Consider the following 16,938-nt stretch of genomic DNA (forward strand, 5'->3'; position numbering starts at 1 on the left):
ATTAGACAGTTATTCTAGAGAAGAAAGACTTAAAATTAGATTTCTTAATTCCCAAAATATTTCTCTTAATATTAGTGCCAATCAAAACCAAAAAAGAGATTATACCCTATTACACAATTAGCCTCTTGTGGCTGCGGTACCGTGAGCCGTAGTCCCTTCCCGTTTGTAAAATACCCTATTAAAAATTATAAAATAAACCTATTTTTCGAACAATATTCCTTATTCACTTCCTGTACAGGACAATCCTAGACAAATAAAAGAAATGGAAGGTAACGAGGATTCTGTGCATTCTAGTTACTGTCGACGTATCCTGCTTTTCACGCTTATATATTTTTTATTTTTGTTAGAGGCGCGTCAGTATCTAAAGATCATTGGCATCTAGTAATTTTATAGTGTATTACCAGCCTATGAGAGCGAGTCTCTCGTTACAGACAAAACTATTCATCACCGGGAAATGAGCTGTAAGAAGCTCCTAGGAAAAGATAATCTAAAAGCGGGCAGGTGAATTCAAAACCTGGATCTCTGCGTGGGAATCGAGTGAATTAATCCCTTCTCATTTAATCATTCCATTTGCTTGCAAAGACATGAAAATTATAGTTGTTATTAGTTACAATAATTTTAAATATATTACAAACAATTAATACATATAAATCTTCAGAGATAGCGCTCTTTTTTTTCTCTTTTTTTTTAACATTTTTCGTACAATATGTTAAGAAAAATAGTGCGACAAGTCAAGGATGTTAATGGCGCCAATTACTGACCTTGTCTGCAATGGTTCCTTTACCGTCGTATCTTTTACCCAATGTCCACTATTTTATACTTATAATTGGATTTTAGAAGACCCACGTTCATATATCATGTACATAATTAGTAAATATCAATAATTAATTTCTGTTCAGTTGAAAAAGAAAACATAACTTGCCCGAATGATAGAGACGCGATATGCTCAATACAATGGTAACCTATCTTTTATAACACGTTTTTCCTCTCCCGTAACTAGATCTAATTATAAATATAGTCTTAATAATCTCTGAGAATCCCTAGCCAAAACTTTGACTTGAGTAGAATATCTTTTTTATTTCAATTCAAGTATACTAAGTAAGGAAACAGCTGAATGTTTAGAGCAGTGCAGTTCCTTGGGTCGGAATTCTGAATGCCTTTCTTATGTTTGGAGTCTCTTATAGTTTACTGTCAGGTGATGGACAGAGTTATCTACAAACTATAATGATCATGGGTTATTTTTAGGAATCTTTGGGTGCAATAATAATTTTACCATTCTTTTAGATTTCTACAAAAATTTTGTTCTATTTCGTCGACAAATGAGAGTTTGTGTCAATGTTACAGCAATGTACCTTTAAGGACTTGAACTGTTCGGCCGTTCACGCTTAATGTTTGCAAAAGTCGACGGATGCCGATAATTTTGGTTTTTGCTAGGAAAGAGAACAAAACTGACATCAACTATTTTCATTTCCTCTATGTTGATATAAGATTGTCCGTCAAAGATGATTTCTAGTTTACCAACTTCTTGTTTTGTGATAGTTATTTATATTTTCGTATTTCACATTTAGTGAGAGAGATTTATAAAAATATTTATATAACAATATTCTTTAAATGTTTTTATAGGACAGATACACGTTTGTATTAGTTTGTTTTAATATTATTACTGAATTAGAAAGAAACTTTCTGTTAAAAAATGTTTACGAAGTCGTTGTTTCTTTTTCTTAAGTTCCCAATGTTTTTATTATTCATTTCTGTCTCTCATCCAAACTTGTATTTAGTGTTCAGTAATAAGAGAGTATGTCTGCGTGTGATGAGGTAAATGCTATGTGTTGGTGTGGACAAACAAGTCTTGTGATCTACACCAGCGTGACAACGTAACTGTTATATGAGTATGAGGCCTGTGTTAAACATGTAATGTCGTCTACACTTCCACAGGACATGTCTTGCTCAGTTAATATGGCCCCCACAGATCAACTGTATGTGTCAACAGTAAAGGATACTCATATGTAACTAAATTTAGAATTGAGCTTCTCGTGTCAACTGTTCAACAGTCAACTATCATATGACGTTCGTACGGCGACGTAAAGGACCTAGTTATTGGTTTTGGAATGTCCCCTGTCAACACACATTGAGTTGAAGACTATTTATATTAAAAAAAAAGAAGACGTGTGACGACTGTGCTTAGGTTGTTGACAGTAGCGCATGCTGCTGGCGGCCAATGTTTATTTTTTACGGATGTCAAATTGTTCTGAATATGAAGAAATAATGTAAGCCGCCTAGTTGCATACAAATTATTGAATTTTTTGTATCAAAAATTGGGGGGAAATAAATTCCCCACCCAAAAAAATGAAAATGGTGCCAAAAAATTATTGCAGTTGTACTTCATGTTTTGATCAGGTTCCAAAATATACCACTAATGCCTTTTAAAACAATGAATATTTAATTAGTTATAAAGTGCAATATGCAATATACAGGGTGTCCCAAGCTAGTATATGGATAACCACTTTTTCTCGGAAACTAAGATAGCTAGAAAAAAATACCTGTTCCCATCGTTTTTTGTTAGAAATCCAAATTTAATTTGTAAATTTTTATTGAAAAATACTGAATCCCCCCCGTGTCTTTATAACACCATCAGGCATGTAAAGAGTCATCTCGATAGGCAATTTGATGGGCGTGTTATATCGACACGGGGGGCGATTCAGTGACACCTCTCTCACCGGATTTTACACCTATGGACTATTTCCTTTGGGGATACCTGAAAGACAAGGTGATTATTCATAACTTTTTTCTTTCTTTCCTTATTTCTGCTTATCTAAAAGCATTTCTAAATCTAGGTGTATCAGAATCAAGCCGGGATTGCATCTGTGAATGAACTAAAGCAGAGAATAATAGATGCCTGTAACTGGGTTAAAGCCGAATCTATTTCTTTGGCAGTAAGGGGCAATTGGCAGGAAAGAGCATGTCTTTGCATCTATAATGGTGGAGGCCATGATCTTTAATATTAATGAGGAGTAAAATTTATAATAAAATAGTACTTTTCTTCTTATTCTATCAAAAAACCGTTATAATATTATCATTTTGACATTTCTTATAAGAAATCATATTTTCATTCATAACTTGTAAAATATCGCTCACAGAAAAAAACCGTTCAAGTAAATTTTTCTTAAAAAAAAAAATAGAGGAATCTATTTCTGAAATAAAAACCGCACCTCCCCATTTGAAAAAATGAAGTTGGAGCCTGCATCTCGCTTCTGGAAGCACCGAAAAAAATTTACAAATTAAATTTGGATTCCTAACAAAAAACTAAGGGAACACGTATTTTTTAGTTTTTTTCTAGCTATCTTAGTTTCCGAGAAAAATTTCGTTATCCATATAGCTTGGGACACCCTGTATACGATTAATAAACTGTAGCATTTTGAAAAATGTGCTTTTTGCATTCTAGCAACTTTTTTATTACAAAGATCAGCTAATCACTGCTCATCAAGGTACTAACTTTCACTCAGTATCATTACTTCGGGCTCTACTGAAATAGTTGCATAATCTAAGCGTGTTTGCAATGTACTTAAAATACAGAAACTAAAAAGATATTATGGATTACTCAGGAGACTTATAGGATTTAGAGCCACTCCTGGTGGATTTTAACAAACTCCTACTCATTTTTTCAGTAGAGAGAGTAATCCTGATTTGGCCCCATAATGCTTCTGCGAAGAGAAACAATAACATAACAATAACACTAGGTCTGGGGTGAAAAATCCATTCCTGGACCTGTGTCACTTAAGTTACACAGCTGCCCAAATGAATCTAGCAGGAAACTTAAGGGTATACTGCTTAAACTCTTTCACCGTCAACCTGAAAGTTCCTAAAACAAATCTTCTCGAGTCCATCGTCTCACAAACTGCACAGAAAAAATTGAGCATAAGCCGCAAATTTTGTACAGGTGTCTCCCAAATACCACAATGAATTTAGAGAGATGACTATGGTTGTCTTCCCGGAGAAATCCCTTTAGAAAAATACCTTTCAATGGCGATTCTTTATGCATAAACTAAATATTAAGAAACAAAGAGATAATCGTTGGTGTCATTGTCGAAAGAATGCGCATCTTTAAACGACTTCTTCTCAAAAATTTGGTTAAGCACTTTTAGTAACGCAAAAGTCATTTTATATAATCATTTACCCATTATTTACCAAATGGTAATTTACCCACTATTGTGTTCAGGCTTCTTGCACGCTGTATTTAATACTTAGATTACCCAATTAAAATTCAAAATTTATGAAACAGATGAGCATAAAAGATGAAATACTAAGATATTACCCTATTTCCTATTAAAAGTGTTACTATTTAGTATTAAAACTGTCCGGTAGGACAGTTGTATAAGGGTAGATCGTTAAAAAGTGCACGAAAAAGCGTAACGTTGAAAAACACCCAACTTTGACAATTTTTTTCTCTTTTTCTATAAAAGATAAAATTCCCAATTTTCTTTATAATATGGGGCAAATCCTCCTTTATGACTGAAATTTTTTTGCAATAACCCAGATCTAATCGATTTCGAGAAAAAAAAAGTTGCTGAAAATGAGCAAAAACGGCATTTTCAAAAATTGGTCTTGTTCTTGTTGTTCTTGTTGTTACCTTTTTTGTAAACTGCGTAGCGCCTAAACACCTGAACCGATTTTCATGATTGAGGTGTCATTCGATTCGGAATTTTATGTAGATGTGCCTTTTGGAGGTCTCGACGCTGTACATCGAATGGGAGAGGAGTTAGCCCCCTTTATGTAAGGCTCCCTCCAAAATTATTATTACAAATTACTCTGTAAATCTTGGCCCGATTTTGATAAAATTTGGTTGGATGATAGGGTTAGGACTCCTCTACGTAACATTAAAACGATGCTCTGCTCTTACATAATTTAATAGGGATTCAATATGTAAATAAAATACAAAATTTATGAAACAGATGAGCATAAGTTTACTAAATAAATGATGAACTTTACTAGTTAAATAAAAGAGATTTTATAGAGTTTTTCTGCATAAAATCTAAGTATTTCATCAAAGGTTTCATCCCAGAAGTTTTTGTTAGATTAATGTAAAACTAAAAACTTGTAGTGCTTGGTAGCGATAGAGAGTTTACTTTCTTCACTAAATTTAGAAGAATAATAAAAGAAAAAGTAATGCCTATGTTATCAGGCGGGCTTACGTCCAACTACCAATTAGGTGTCGTGGACGGAGGCGACTAGCTAACATACTTTACTGTTAAATTTCTCATAAACCATTAAATAAAATCTAAGGCCTAGACCGGGAATCGAACCTAGTACCACAATAAATAGCTTTGCAAGTCTCGCCTCTAACCGCTCCTTAATAATGGATAATATCGCTGATTTTCTCCATTAATTTATTTTTTAGCTCGCATGTTAATTGTACTTTATTGTACTCAACCTGGACTGGTTTCGGCCTTTCATCTATCCTGGATTGAGATGTTGATTAATCATTTCGGCTTAGGGTTAGTTGAAGAAAAAAGTCCGAAATTGGTGCAAAAACATGAGTGCAACCATGAATAAAAGTCAGTTGTCACTCCATGACCTAAAAAACCACCAAGAATCACTAAAATTTTGAATCAAATACTAATAATTTCTTAAAATTGTGTTTTACAGGTACGGTGAACGCAAATGGTGAAACAAAACGACAAAGAACTTCCTACACCAGGTATCAAACATTGGAACTGGAGAAGGAGTTCCACTTCAACAGGTACCTGACCAGGCGGCGAAGGATAGAAATAGCGCACGCTTTATGTTTAACCGAACGACAAATTAAAATTTGGTTTCAAAATAGGCGAATGAAATGGAAAAAAGAGAATAAAATGGCCTCAATGAATGTCATTCCATATCATTATCACATGTCACAGCCTTACGCTAATCCTTATCAGTTTACCCATTTGACCACCTAACTAGCCTCGGTGGTGCCCAATAGCCATGAACTTTGGCAGGAGCGGTACGAATAGCAAGGGAGAACATTGAGAAATCAGAGAGAGACTCGTCGATTTGGTGATTACCTTCATTATATATATAAATAAATAATTAATAAAAACATCTCCTCCAATTGAAAACCGCTCTCTAATCTCAACTCCCTTGGAGCTCATGGCTATTGGGACACCCCCGGGTGAAACTTAAAATAAACAAACATTTACAGGCCTTTTCGTCTTCTTCTTGACTGTGATTATCACACAAATTAGTGGACATTTAAGTGTGAACCTCTTTGTAAATTAATCGCGCTTTTTATTATGTGTCGCGTGTGTACGGTGCATCAGTGGACCCACTTTTATTTGGGATAAGATGACCTATGCGCGCACGTTTGTATACGATACAAACCAAAAAATACAAATTATATAAATATATTATTTTATAATTTAAAAAAAAAATAAAAATAAAAAGTCCTTCTCAGTATTGATCCAATCTAGCAATAAAACTTGTTCGAACTTTCATTTTCGATTTATAAGCATGCATATTGTGTACAGAGATAACAAATACAAATATAATTAAGGAGAATAAAGTATTTTACGAACTCTTCAATTGTATTTTAGTAAACACAAATTAAGAATTAAATTTAAAAAAACAAAATACACTTAGTAAAATAGTGTCTAAGGTAGTGTATAGCGAATTTTATTTTGAAAAGTGCAATATTAAAAAATATTTTGTAAAAAAGAAAACTGTCCTTTGAAATAGATTTTTTCCTTTTTATTTTTCCTTTTTATTGGAAAATATATTAAAAATTGAAATTCTGTAAATAAACTTTTAAAAATTCTATTTACTGGAAAAAGTCAAGAAAAAATTTATAAAAAAATAAAATAAATAAATAATAAACAAAAATGCGAAAGTGTAATATAGATGTTAACATTGTTGTTTAATTTTGTGTTTCAAATATTTGTGAGTATATTATATAATAATAATTAATATATTCTTAATAGATATTGTGACTGAAATGAAAAATTAAACAAAATAAATAAAAGAGGATATAAATCTAAAATGCAAGTGAGTGTCCGTACATTTTTATTTTATAAAACACGTGATTTGGGGAAAATTTATAAATTGGTGTATCAATATTTTGGTCAGTAGGTTTTAGAGTGTATTCTGGGAGGTGTAATATTCAAAAATTCTAATCAAATTTCTCTCGTGCTTCAAAACTAGCCTGCTTCCATTTTGTTATTTCCCAGCCGGTGGGAGTTCAATAAATGGCTTAGATTAAATCCCATTAAATCGATATAAATCGACGCTTGATGGAAATAAAGGATTGATTCAAATATAATGCGACAAATTTAAATATAATCTTCAAATATTCTTTCTCAAATTTCTAGGTGTGTCAGAACAGTCATCTCTTAGAGAGGCAAGTACACAATCTAGAATGTTGAAGAGGTACCATTTGTCGTCACCACTTTTTTTTTTTGAACGAGATGTACAAAAAAGTAATACGTGAGAACAGAATAATTGTTAAGATGTATGTAAAATTGTTACGATACAAAAGGATGAGCAAAACGAAATGACATGGACAAAAAAACAATCCTACAGGAGACTGGAACGTGTAAATGAGAGAGCTCTATTAGACTCACTCAGTAATCAATCACAAAGAACGATATTTTTTAACAAACTGAAAACTATGAATTGATGGAGAGACTCAACCTAGGGCAAGCTGGTTGAACTTCCAAACTCCTGGCGGAAATAGTCCTGGAAATAGAAAAGTTATTCCTAAAAAGTAAAAGATATTTTCCAGCAGGATCTGTTGTTTCTGTTAAGTCACTCCTGTCTTGAATCAATCATCAGGATGGATTTGTAGGACTCAACGCTTGGATTATTCAGCATTCAGTAAAAATAGTTTTTTTTGGAACCAAACTTTTATTAGTAATAATTGCAACGTTGAACTCCTACAAAATAAAATGGCAACTTGAGCTTCGAACCTTAACTTGAGCTTCGTTTCTCTTAGTTCTGAGTTCCATTGTGGTTAGTGACCTAATTTGTTAGTAACTTTAATTGTAAAAGAAATATCGGATAAACTGAGTAAGCGTTGCAAAAAGGAAGACTTATATTAAAGTAATTTATCTAAGCCTCGAAGTAGCAGATCTGAAGCAAGCCTTGTTCTGAGTAAGAATAAACTCCGAGAACCAACGAGATTAGTCTCCAAAGCATTGCCGACTCAAAACGCACCTTAGGAAGCTGGGCCTGGAACGAGATGACAGCTGTAAATGCACTGGACAGATTTGAATCTCTAATACATCTCCTGAATGACTGTGATGCCATTATCAGAGGCACTTTTCCTGGTTATCCTTATATAGGCTCTTTCCCAGGTTAACCAGTACTGGTAAAAGAATACGATTATACGAGATTTTTGGATACCTATATTTGGATAAGGGGGTTCTTAGGTTTCACCTCTTACCAGTAAGACGGCTTGAAGCTCCTCCATTCCAGTTTAAATACAGGCTTAAAGGAACTTTGGTAATTAAATATTATAAAATACCAGCGAAAACCTTCTGTTCCGACTTCCAGTGTCCAGGTTTGTTTCTTTAAATAAAGACGCGTTAATGTCACACAGCCTTCTCAGAGATTTCTCACCGAAACTAAGCAATGACTATCACTAAACTTGGAGCAACACTTCCTGAGCTTGACATGCGACTTCCGAATGAATCCAGTACGTTGTCTTTGAACCATTTCTTTGCCCAACACAAAAAGAATTAATCCAATGTGAACCAATTTAATGCAATGTTGATCACATTTTTCTTAAATCAAAAATTGTCATTTTGAAGGCCATGATACTTCTTCATGGGCTATTGCACCAACGATCGATTTACTTCAAACTTTTAGTTTAAGGGCTGATAACGGAAAATTCTTCTAGTTGTTCGAAGGCTGTAACAGTTACTTTACTATTTTAAGACGCCGATTCTCTCCGATACACATGATGCGACATAAATTAACCGGCTACAACATCACTTCTCTCCTTCGGTTGCTAGGTTTACTAAGTAAGTAGGATAGTACTTATGTAAATCGACTGGCACTATTTTTCTGCCACTGACGGATAATCTTTCTTTAGACCTGAACAAGAAACCAGAAGCGTTAAAGAACTAATTTATTTTATTTCCTTTTTAGTGTCTTTCAAATGGTTTCTTTTCACTTAAAAAGTGTCTTCCTCTGTTATTTTTTCAACTAAACTGAGGAAATTATTGCGAGCTTGACAAATTTTCAATTTGAGGCAAAAAATGTGTCCACCCGTCAGTATGTGTACTAATTTCCAATCAATTTCTTATTAACTTCTCCACATACTTTTAGAATAAATAACAGACCACTTGTAACATACTTAGGAATATTAAAAGTAAATAATGTGGTATTTTAAAAAAAGAAAAATTATTAAGTAATTTGAAATTAACAAAATGTTAATTTTCCAATTAATAGGGTGTTTCCGCCACTTGCGTTTATTAGGGCTTGCATTCGACGGGGCATTGACCTAATAGGATTTTGAATAATTTACTGAGGGATATTTTCATATTCTTCCGCTAGTGCAACTCTTAACTCCTGAAATTGAATCTGCTAGTGTTGGACGTCTCTTAATTCGTCTTTACAACTCATCCCATAGATTTTCAATAGGCTTTAGATCTGGACTACATGCTGGCCACTGTAAACATCGGATTTAAGCGTTTTCCAGGTAGCGGGAAACAATCTTTGCTGAATGGGGCCGTGCATTATCGTTCTTAAACGAAAATTCCTTTCCAAAGTATGGTACGAATAGGACCACAGCCTCCGAAAGAATGTCGTCTTTGTAGCCAGAAGCTGTTAGAGAACCCTCTATAAAAATAATTTCAGTCCGAGTTTCAAATTAATCCTGGTCCGAACCACATCACAGTGAATTTTAAGGATTAGAGATCAAAGTTTACAAAAACAAACGGTTATTTTGTTCCATATTTCTTTATTTCCCTATTTTTTGAATTTCCTTATCATTTCTCTAGGCTACCATACGTTTATCAACAATGCTTGCTAAAATATTTTATTTTTGCAATAACGAATGGTTAACTTACATTTTTTTAAGGGTGGCCACATTTTTGCCTCTCAGTGTAGTTTTAGCATCTCTTGAGTCCTAAAAAGTGAATTTTGGAAAATCGTCTGAAGCGGGTGAAAACATCTAAAGAATTAGAAATCTTAGGAAGCTGAAATTGGTTTGAAAAGATTGGCTCTTAGTAAAGGACCTGACTGTAGCCTAGCGATCAGCGGTAACCAGATGTACTGCATTTAACCCTCCGCTAGTCGCATGCATTTTATATACTAATATGTCGCCGTGCACCTGTGAGGTGTAGTTTTTTTCGACAGATTCTCTATACTCTTTTTTTGGATATTAATTTAAAAACTGTTTGGCAGCAATATAAATAAGACTAAATTGATATAATGAACGGGATTTTTTTAAAAACACTTAAACAAACAAACATCAAATATAACATATAAAACATATTAAACAGTTTTTTTTTTTTGAAAAATAGTCTTAATCATCACAAATTTTATTATTCCGACTCAGAAATATAACTTTTTTTATTTTTATTGGTATTATTATTTAGACAATGAGTACACATAATTTGTACATGGCCTAAACATAAATATACCCCGCAATCTTCACAAGAAAATCTCGTGTTTTTTCTTTGTTTCTCAGCTAAACAAGGCTGACACCATTTTCTTTTGTGGCCTTTTTCGTTTACAACCGACGATGTGGGTGACTCTGTTTCATATTGACGCGGTTGGTTTGTTATTTCTAACATCCTGTTTCTGAGATTTGTAGGTAGGCCTATTTTTGAATTGCAACGCATTATCATGTACTCTTTCACAAGATCTTTTGACAATTGGCGAAGAAAATATCTCCGGTTTTTTATTTCATTTCCATTGCCTGTAAATATGATTTGAGCATTTATTCCAGCGACGTTTAACATTGCGTAAAAAACTACCATTGGCCAACGCCGGGTATTTCGGGCTACGCTGTATGTTGCACAAAGCTGATCAACTGTGTCCACACCTCCTTTAGTCATATTATAAAATGTTACGATCTCTGGTTTCTTTTGAGATCCTGTTGACTCATCAATTGCTTCATCAAAGTGGGTGCTGGAAATAAGAATAACATTCTTTTTCTTGCGTGGTACATAAGAAACTATAGTACCTTCCTTCCTAAACGCAAATAAGGATGAATTCTCAGGGCGGTTTGTAAAGTTTTTCAATTCCACTGGAATCTGCCATTTATTGGATTTTAGAGTACCTACAAATGATATTTTCTTTTCTGCTAGGTCTTGTAAAAGTGAAACATCACTGAACCAATTATCGGTCGTGAGGTTTCTTCCTGAATTAACTATTGGGGATATTAGTCTATGCACCACATCAGTACTTTTATTACTGATTGAAAACGGACCATCAGGTTGTGTGCCAGCATATATTTCCATGTTAGAAGTGTAATATAAGCGAGCATCTACAAGAGCAAAGATTTTAATGCCGTATTTTGCCGGTTTTGATGGAATGTATTGTCGAAATGGACATCGCCCCCGAAACGCTTCCAGTTTTTCGTCTAGTGTTACGTATTCTCCGAGCGAGTAGCTTTTTTTGCAATTTTGTATAAATTTCTCAAATACTTCTCGTACCGCAGCCAGCCTATCCAGTTTTTTCCTTTCCTCTCTTGTATTTTTGTCGTCAAATCTAATACATCTCATTAGAAACCTAAAGCGTCTAAGGCTCATTGTTAGTCGAAAAGTCTCTATCCCATCACCACTAGTGTCCCACAAATCCTCTAAATTTAGGCGTGCGCCCCGATAAGTGCCAGCAAGGTACAATAAGCCAATAAAAGCTTTTATTTCTATTGAGTCGGTCAGTTTGGCGTCCCTTGAACGGGAAAACGAACTCTCTAAAGTTTGTATATAAATATTAGTGGAGGTAACAATTTTATTTAGCATCTCATCATCTATCATACAACTCCAGGACTGTATAATGCTTTCAGCCTTTTTGGCCGCTCCTTTTACTCCTGGAATATGTACCACAATATTCTGCTTACCAAACTTTCTTCTATTGGTAAAGGGTTTTTTGTACCATCTGTAATTATTTATTATCTTATTATTTTTTTTTTGGACTGCAATATAAGAGCCACCCACTCCGATCTCATTCTCATCTTCTGTTTCTGCATCACTTTGCTCAGTGTCAGAATTCCCATCTCTCTCAAGTAAAAGATCTTCACTAGTTTCTGAAGAATCGTCTAACTCTTCTTCGTCAGAATCATGGTCGAAAAGCATTTTGTGGATCCTAGCCACATCATCTTCTTTATTTAAATCGAACACTCTCTTTTCGGAGGACATTTTAGGATCTGAAAAATAAATAAATAAATAAATAGTCGCAGGCACCTTGGAGGTGCAATTGATTTTTTGATGATATTTATCAATATAGTATTGTGGTTTTTCAGTTATAAAGTAAGTAATAAATACATGTAGCAACATTGTAGCAAGAAAAACTTGCAAAATTAAAAAATTAATATACTTACTTTAATAGTCGCAATGCACCCAAGAGGAAATTTTCACAAAATTTGCAACTAACGCGATCACTAACAACTTTAAAAACACACTGACATGTACAAAGAGTGGGGATAGGAAGATTCGCGAAGGGTAGTTCTTTTAGCTTACGTCCCCACTTTTTTTTCAAATTAGAAAAAAAAACATGCACCCTTTAGGAACATGCGACTACTGGAGGGTTAATAAATGGGTTTTATTTTTTCTTAGATTTTTCCAAAAACTATTCTTTAAACTATTTTTCAAGTAAAATTCGTCCCATCAGCGCTCTTCGTGGTGTTCTATCACTCTTCATCCCACCCAACGCAATCTTGCTTGCTTGACGACAGACCCTACATCCGCTTCCCCGTACAACTCTCTTAACTCCGCATTTTTTTCTGCACCTCCAAACTCGATCTCGTCACACTGGTCCATTAGATCACTCTCAACACCTTTCTTTCCCGGCGATTCTTCTACATGCCTCAACGTCCACGATTCCAAGCCGTACGCTATAACAATTCTAAGAACTAACTTGTAGATCGTCAATTTAGTCTTTCTTGAAAGGGATTCTATTATAGAATGTCCGTCTTAGCACTCCCAGAAACCTATTTCCGGCCGCTATTCTACTTTCTATATCTGGGCTTATACCTCATTTTTGATAGTGAGGACAGCTCCTAGATATTTAAATTCTTTAAGGCCCTCAAAATACGGTGTTGATCATAAATTGATAAATTCTCTAAAACATCTTGCTCGCTGAGTTATGACCATGTACTTGGTCTTCTCCTCCATTAAAATCTGCAGACCATAACCGGTCGCACCTTCAGCCAACTCCAAAAAGGCTGGCCAAAGCGCAGTCTTTGATCCCGCTAAAATGGCTACATCATCTGCGTAGGCCAAATAGTAAGACATCTTCTTATATGGGAAATTCCCAAAAATAACCCCAAAAAGTACCGAAAGTAGCACATTACTGATTGGGTACTTTTAGATTCTGGTGTAATATTCAGACTTTTATACTTTGCATCGTCGTTCAAAAGTAGACGAGAACAATTCCCTCAAATCTTTTTTTTAAATAACTTCACACTTTACCAGGGATGGCGAACCTTTTTGAGACGTGGGTCAAATTTTGTTCATTTTTTTTTTAGTACTAGCTCTTGGGTCACTAATGCCCATTTGCACAAGAGTTAAGTATAAAAACTTTTAAACTGGATATTTTCAAAACTAAACATCTTTAAAATTCAGTTGGTTTAACGGGTAAAACGGGACGAAACAAGTGCTATGGAAGTCTCTTTTTACAAACATAACTGAACAAAATCTTACAAAAGTGGGTTTTATCTGAAGAAAAATCTAAATATGGTTATTTGTTTTGGGTTGTCGATTTTTTTAACAAACAAAATATCAGTAAAATTATACATTTCATTTGATATTTTGTGAACATTTTTGCTTTATTTCAAATACACTACAAAAGCATTTGTCGTCATTTGCGTTTTAGAACTGTAATGATCAAACTAAAGGTTATAGATAGCATTTAAATTGCTTTTGTCTCAATGCGTGATTGAAAAAAAATACAGATAGAATATAAATAATCCACACTATTAGAAAATCTAAATCAACCCGCGTAAACAAATAAATGGTTGCCTAGCTATTTGTGGGTTAGTGAAAAAGCTTGCGCGGGTCAGACACTGGTCACAGGTTCGCCATCACTGCACTAGTTCCCGTCACCTTTTTCCAATTAAGACCCGGCAACTCCTAGTTTCCTCTCTTATATTCCCCCATTTCGACTATGGTTGTTTAGTGTATGGCGGTCTTTCTGGTGATATTGAAGCTAAGCTTAAGCGCCTCATGAACTGCTTCATAAGATTTATTTTCAGCTTTTCCAGAGACTCTCGCGTTTCGCACTGCTACGATGAGTTGAAGTGGCTTTTTCCTGTCTATCGCCGCCAATATTTTTTGGCTTCTTTCCTTTTTCAAGTCATCCAGTCTCAAAGACCTTCCTATATTTTTCAACTCCTTAAGTTTAAAACCTCGTACTATTTCCGTAATACTAGATCTCGCTCATCTGATCTCTATATTCCCTCTCACCGTACCTCATCCTTTGACAAGTCCTTCCTAATACGTGCTACCTCTCTCTGGAACTCCTTGCCTTCATCTGTCCGCCACGCTCCTACCCTATCCATCTTTAAATCCCGTCTATTCAGTTATCTACTTTCTATTCAGCTTCCTCCGAAATTCTAATTGTTTTAATTTATTTCCTTAATTTCTGCTGTTTTATTATTTTATTTTTACTTTCATTTTCACTTATTATATTTTCACTTTTGTAAATACTTATTTATTTATTTAATTTCTGTATAATCACAGGCCAAACTGTTAAGGCCTCTATTTGTTCCTGTATTTATTCTTAGGGGACAATTGTCCCAGAATAATAAATTTCGTTTCTATTTCTATACGACAGAAAGGTCACGAAAAGAATAGTTCTTAAACTCCCAAGTAAATGGAAAAGAAATGAGTGAATTAATAAGTTTTCCGAAATTAATTCCTGATAATTATACATATAATTACTTCCTATTGGAATTAAGTAGCATCAGAACATTTACAGAAACCAATTGCCTCTTAGAATACACTCTTAAACGTCATCAAAATTTCTATAAAGGTGTAATGTTTAAAAGTGCATTTAAAATTTTGTAAAAAAAAAAATAAGAACTGTTTATTACAAAGAACGTTGATTTATTTTATTTTTTTTATATTTATATTTTCATTGTTCCCTTCACCCTTGTTTTTGAAAGTCATTACTTGTTGTTTTCTCTTTGTAAGTATTATTTTTTTCGAATATTTGTTACTTTTACCATGTATTTATCTTCGTAAATTTTTGTTGGTTTTGTTTTTAATTTCTTTTTAAAAAAAACTGAAAAATATTTCGTCTGGTAACAAATTCGGAGACACACAGGGAAATGGTTTAGTTTAGAAAACACCATTGTAGCATAATGTATAAGTGTATTATGATTATTATTCTTATTTAAAAGAAAAAACGACAAATTAAATGTTTGGATCATAATTTTTTTTTTTTTAAACAAACCATAAATTCTTTCGCTAAAACATTATTGGTTCCAAGATATTTTTACTAAAAATGAATAGATATGATAATTAAACGCAAATTATAAACATAAAAAGTGATTTAAATTTTTTATTTTCTATACTAGATCTCTTTATCTCCATTTTCTAAAAAGTATTTAAATGGAGAAAACCTCTTCTATTAACGCCCCGAATACAAAAAATTTTTTAATTGTAAATTACTACTGTAGGTAAAACAAGAAACACTGTAGATTGAATTTCATAATTGCGCTGCGTTTTACAGTTATTATAAACTTTAAATTAAACATAAAATATTTAATATATTTAAAAAAAAAATTACTTCTGTTTGTAAGATGTTCTGAAACCAAAATAAAATAAAAAAATACGTTGAATGATCAGCTGTAAGAATGTGCAAATAATATACAGAATTAAACATAAAAATCTTTTGAATTTTTCTTCATTAACTTTTTCCCCATATTCTACTAATTCCTGTAGCAACTTAAACAAGAGTGATCCTGTTAAGGTATACGAGGTGTGTTCAAAAAGTAACGGGAATTTTTAAATTTCGCGGGTTTGGAGAGTCTGATTGTAAAAATTTTTTTTTTATTATGTTGGTACACATGCCCCTGAAGTACGATAAAATTTTCAGTAATATTCATTGTTTACTTCTTAAGTGGCAGCCGTTAAGGTTAGACGTGTTTTTCGAGCTTGGCGATTTTTGTTTGTTAAAAAAAATGGATCAAAGAATTTGTATTAAATTTTGCGTAAAAAATGAAATAAAGTGTGTGAAATGTTAATAAAGGCATATGGTGAGTCTGCTATGAGTAAAACAAGGATTTACGAGTGGTATAAGCGTTTCCAAGATGGCCGCGAAAACGTTGAAGATGACGAACGACCTGGACGTCCAAGCACATCAACAACCGATGAAAACGTGAAAAAAGTGAAAGAAATGGTTATGAACGATCGCCGAATCACAATCAGAGAAGTCGCTGATGATGTTGCCATATCAATTGGCTCATGCCATGAAATTTTTTCGGATGTTTTGGGTATGAAACGTGTGGCAGCAAAATCTGTTCCAAAATTGTTGAATTTCGAAAAAAAACAGCGGAGAATGGAAGTTGCTCAAGAGTCACTCAATGAAGTCGATAACGATGCGGATCTACTGAAACGTGTTATAACAGGTGACGAAACATGGGTTTACGGATATGATGTCGAAACTAAGGCTCAATCGTCCCAGTGGAGGCATTCTGGGTCGCCAAGACCGAAAAAGGCTCGACAAGTGCGGTCGAATGTGAAGGTTATGCTCACTGTGTTCTTCGATTTTAATGGCATAGTGCATCATGAA

General features: G+C 33.9%; 1 protein-coding gene across 1 annotated transcript in view; it reads left to right on the forward strand.

The window, feature by feature from the left end:
* The window catches only part of LOC141453717 (uncharacterized), a 108,814-nt gene extending 93,227 nt beyond the window's left edge, over window positions 1-15,587 (forward strand). The window contains exon 2 of the mRNA XM_074127256.1: window positions 5,644-15,587. Coding sequence (XP_073983357.1) covers window positions 5,644-5,936 — 293 coding nt within the window. The 3' untranslated portion in view covers window positions 5,937-15,587. The remainder of the gene's footprint in view (window positions 1-5,643) is intronic.
* The last annotated feature ends 1,351 nt before the right edge of the window (window positions 15,588-16,938 follow it).

The sequence above is a fragment of the Rhodnius prolixus genome, unplaced genomic scaffold (assembly GCF_049639745.1).
Source record: "Rhodnius prolixus isolate KJV_2025 unplaced genomic scaffold, Rpr scaffold_3, whole genome shotgun sequence".
NCBI classification, from domain to species: domain Eukaryota; kingdom Metazoa; phylum Arthropoda; class Insecta; order Hemiptera; family Reduviidae; genus Rhodnius; species Rhodnius prolixus.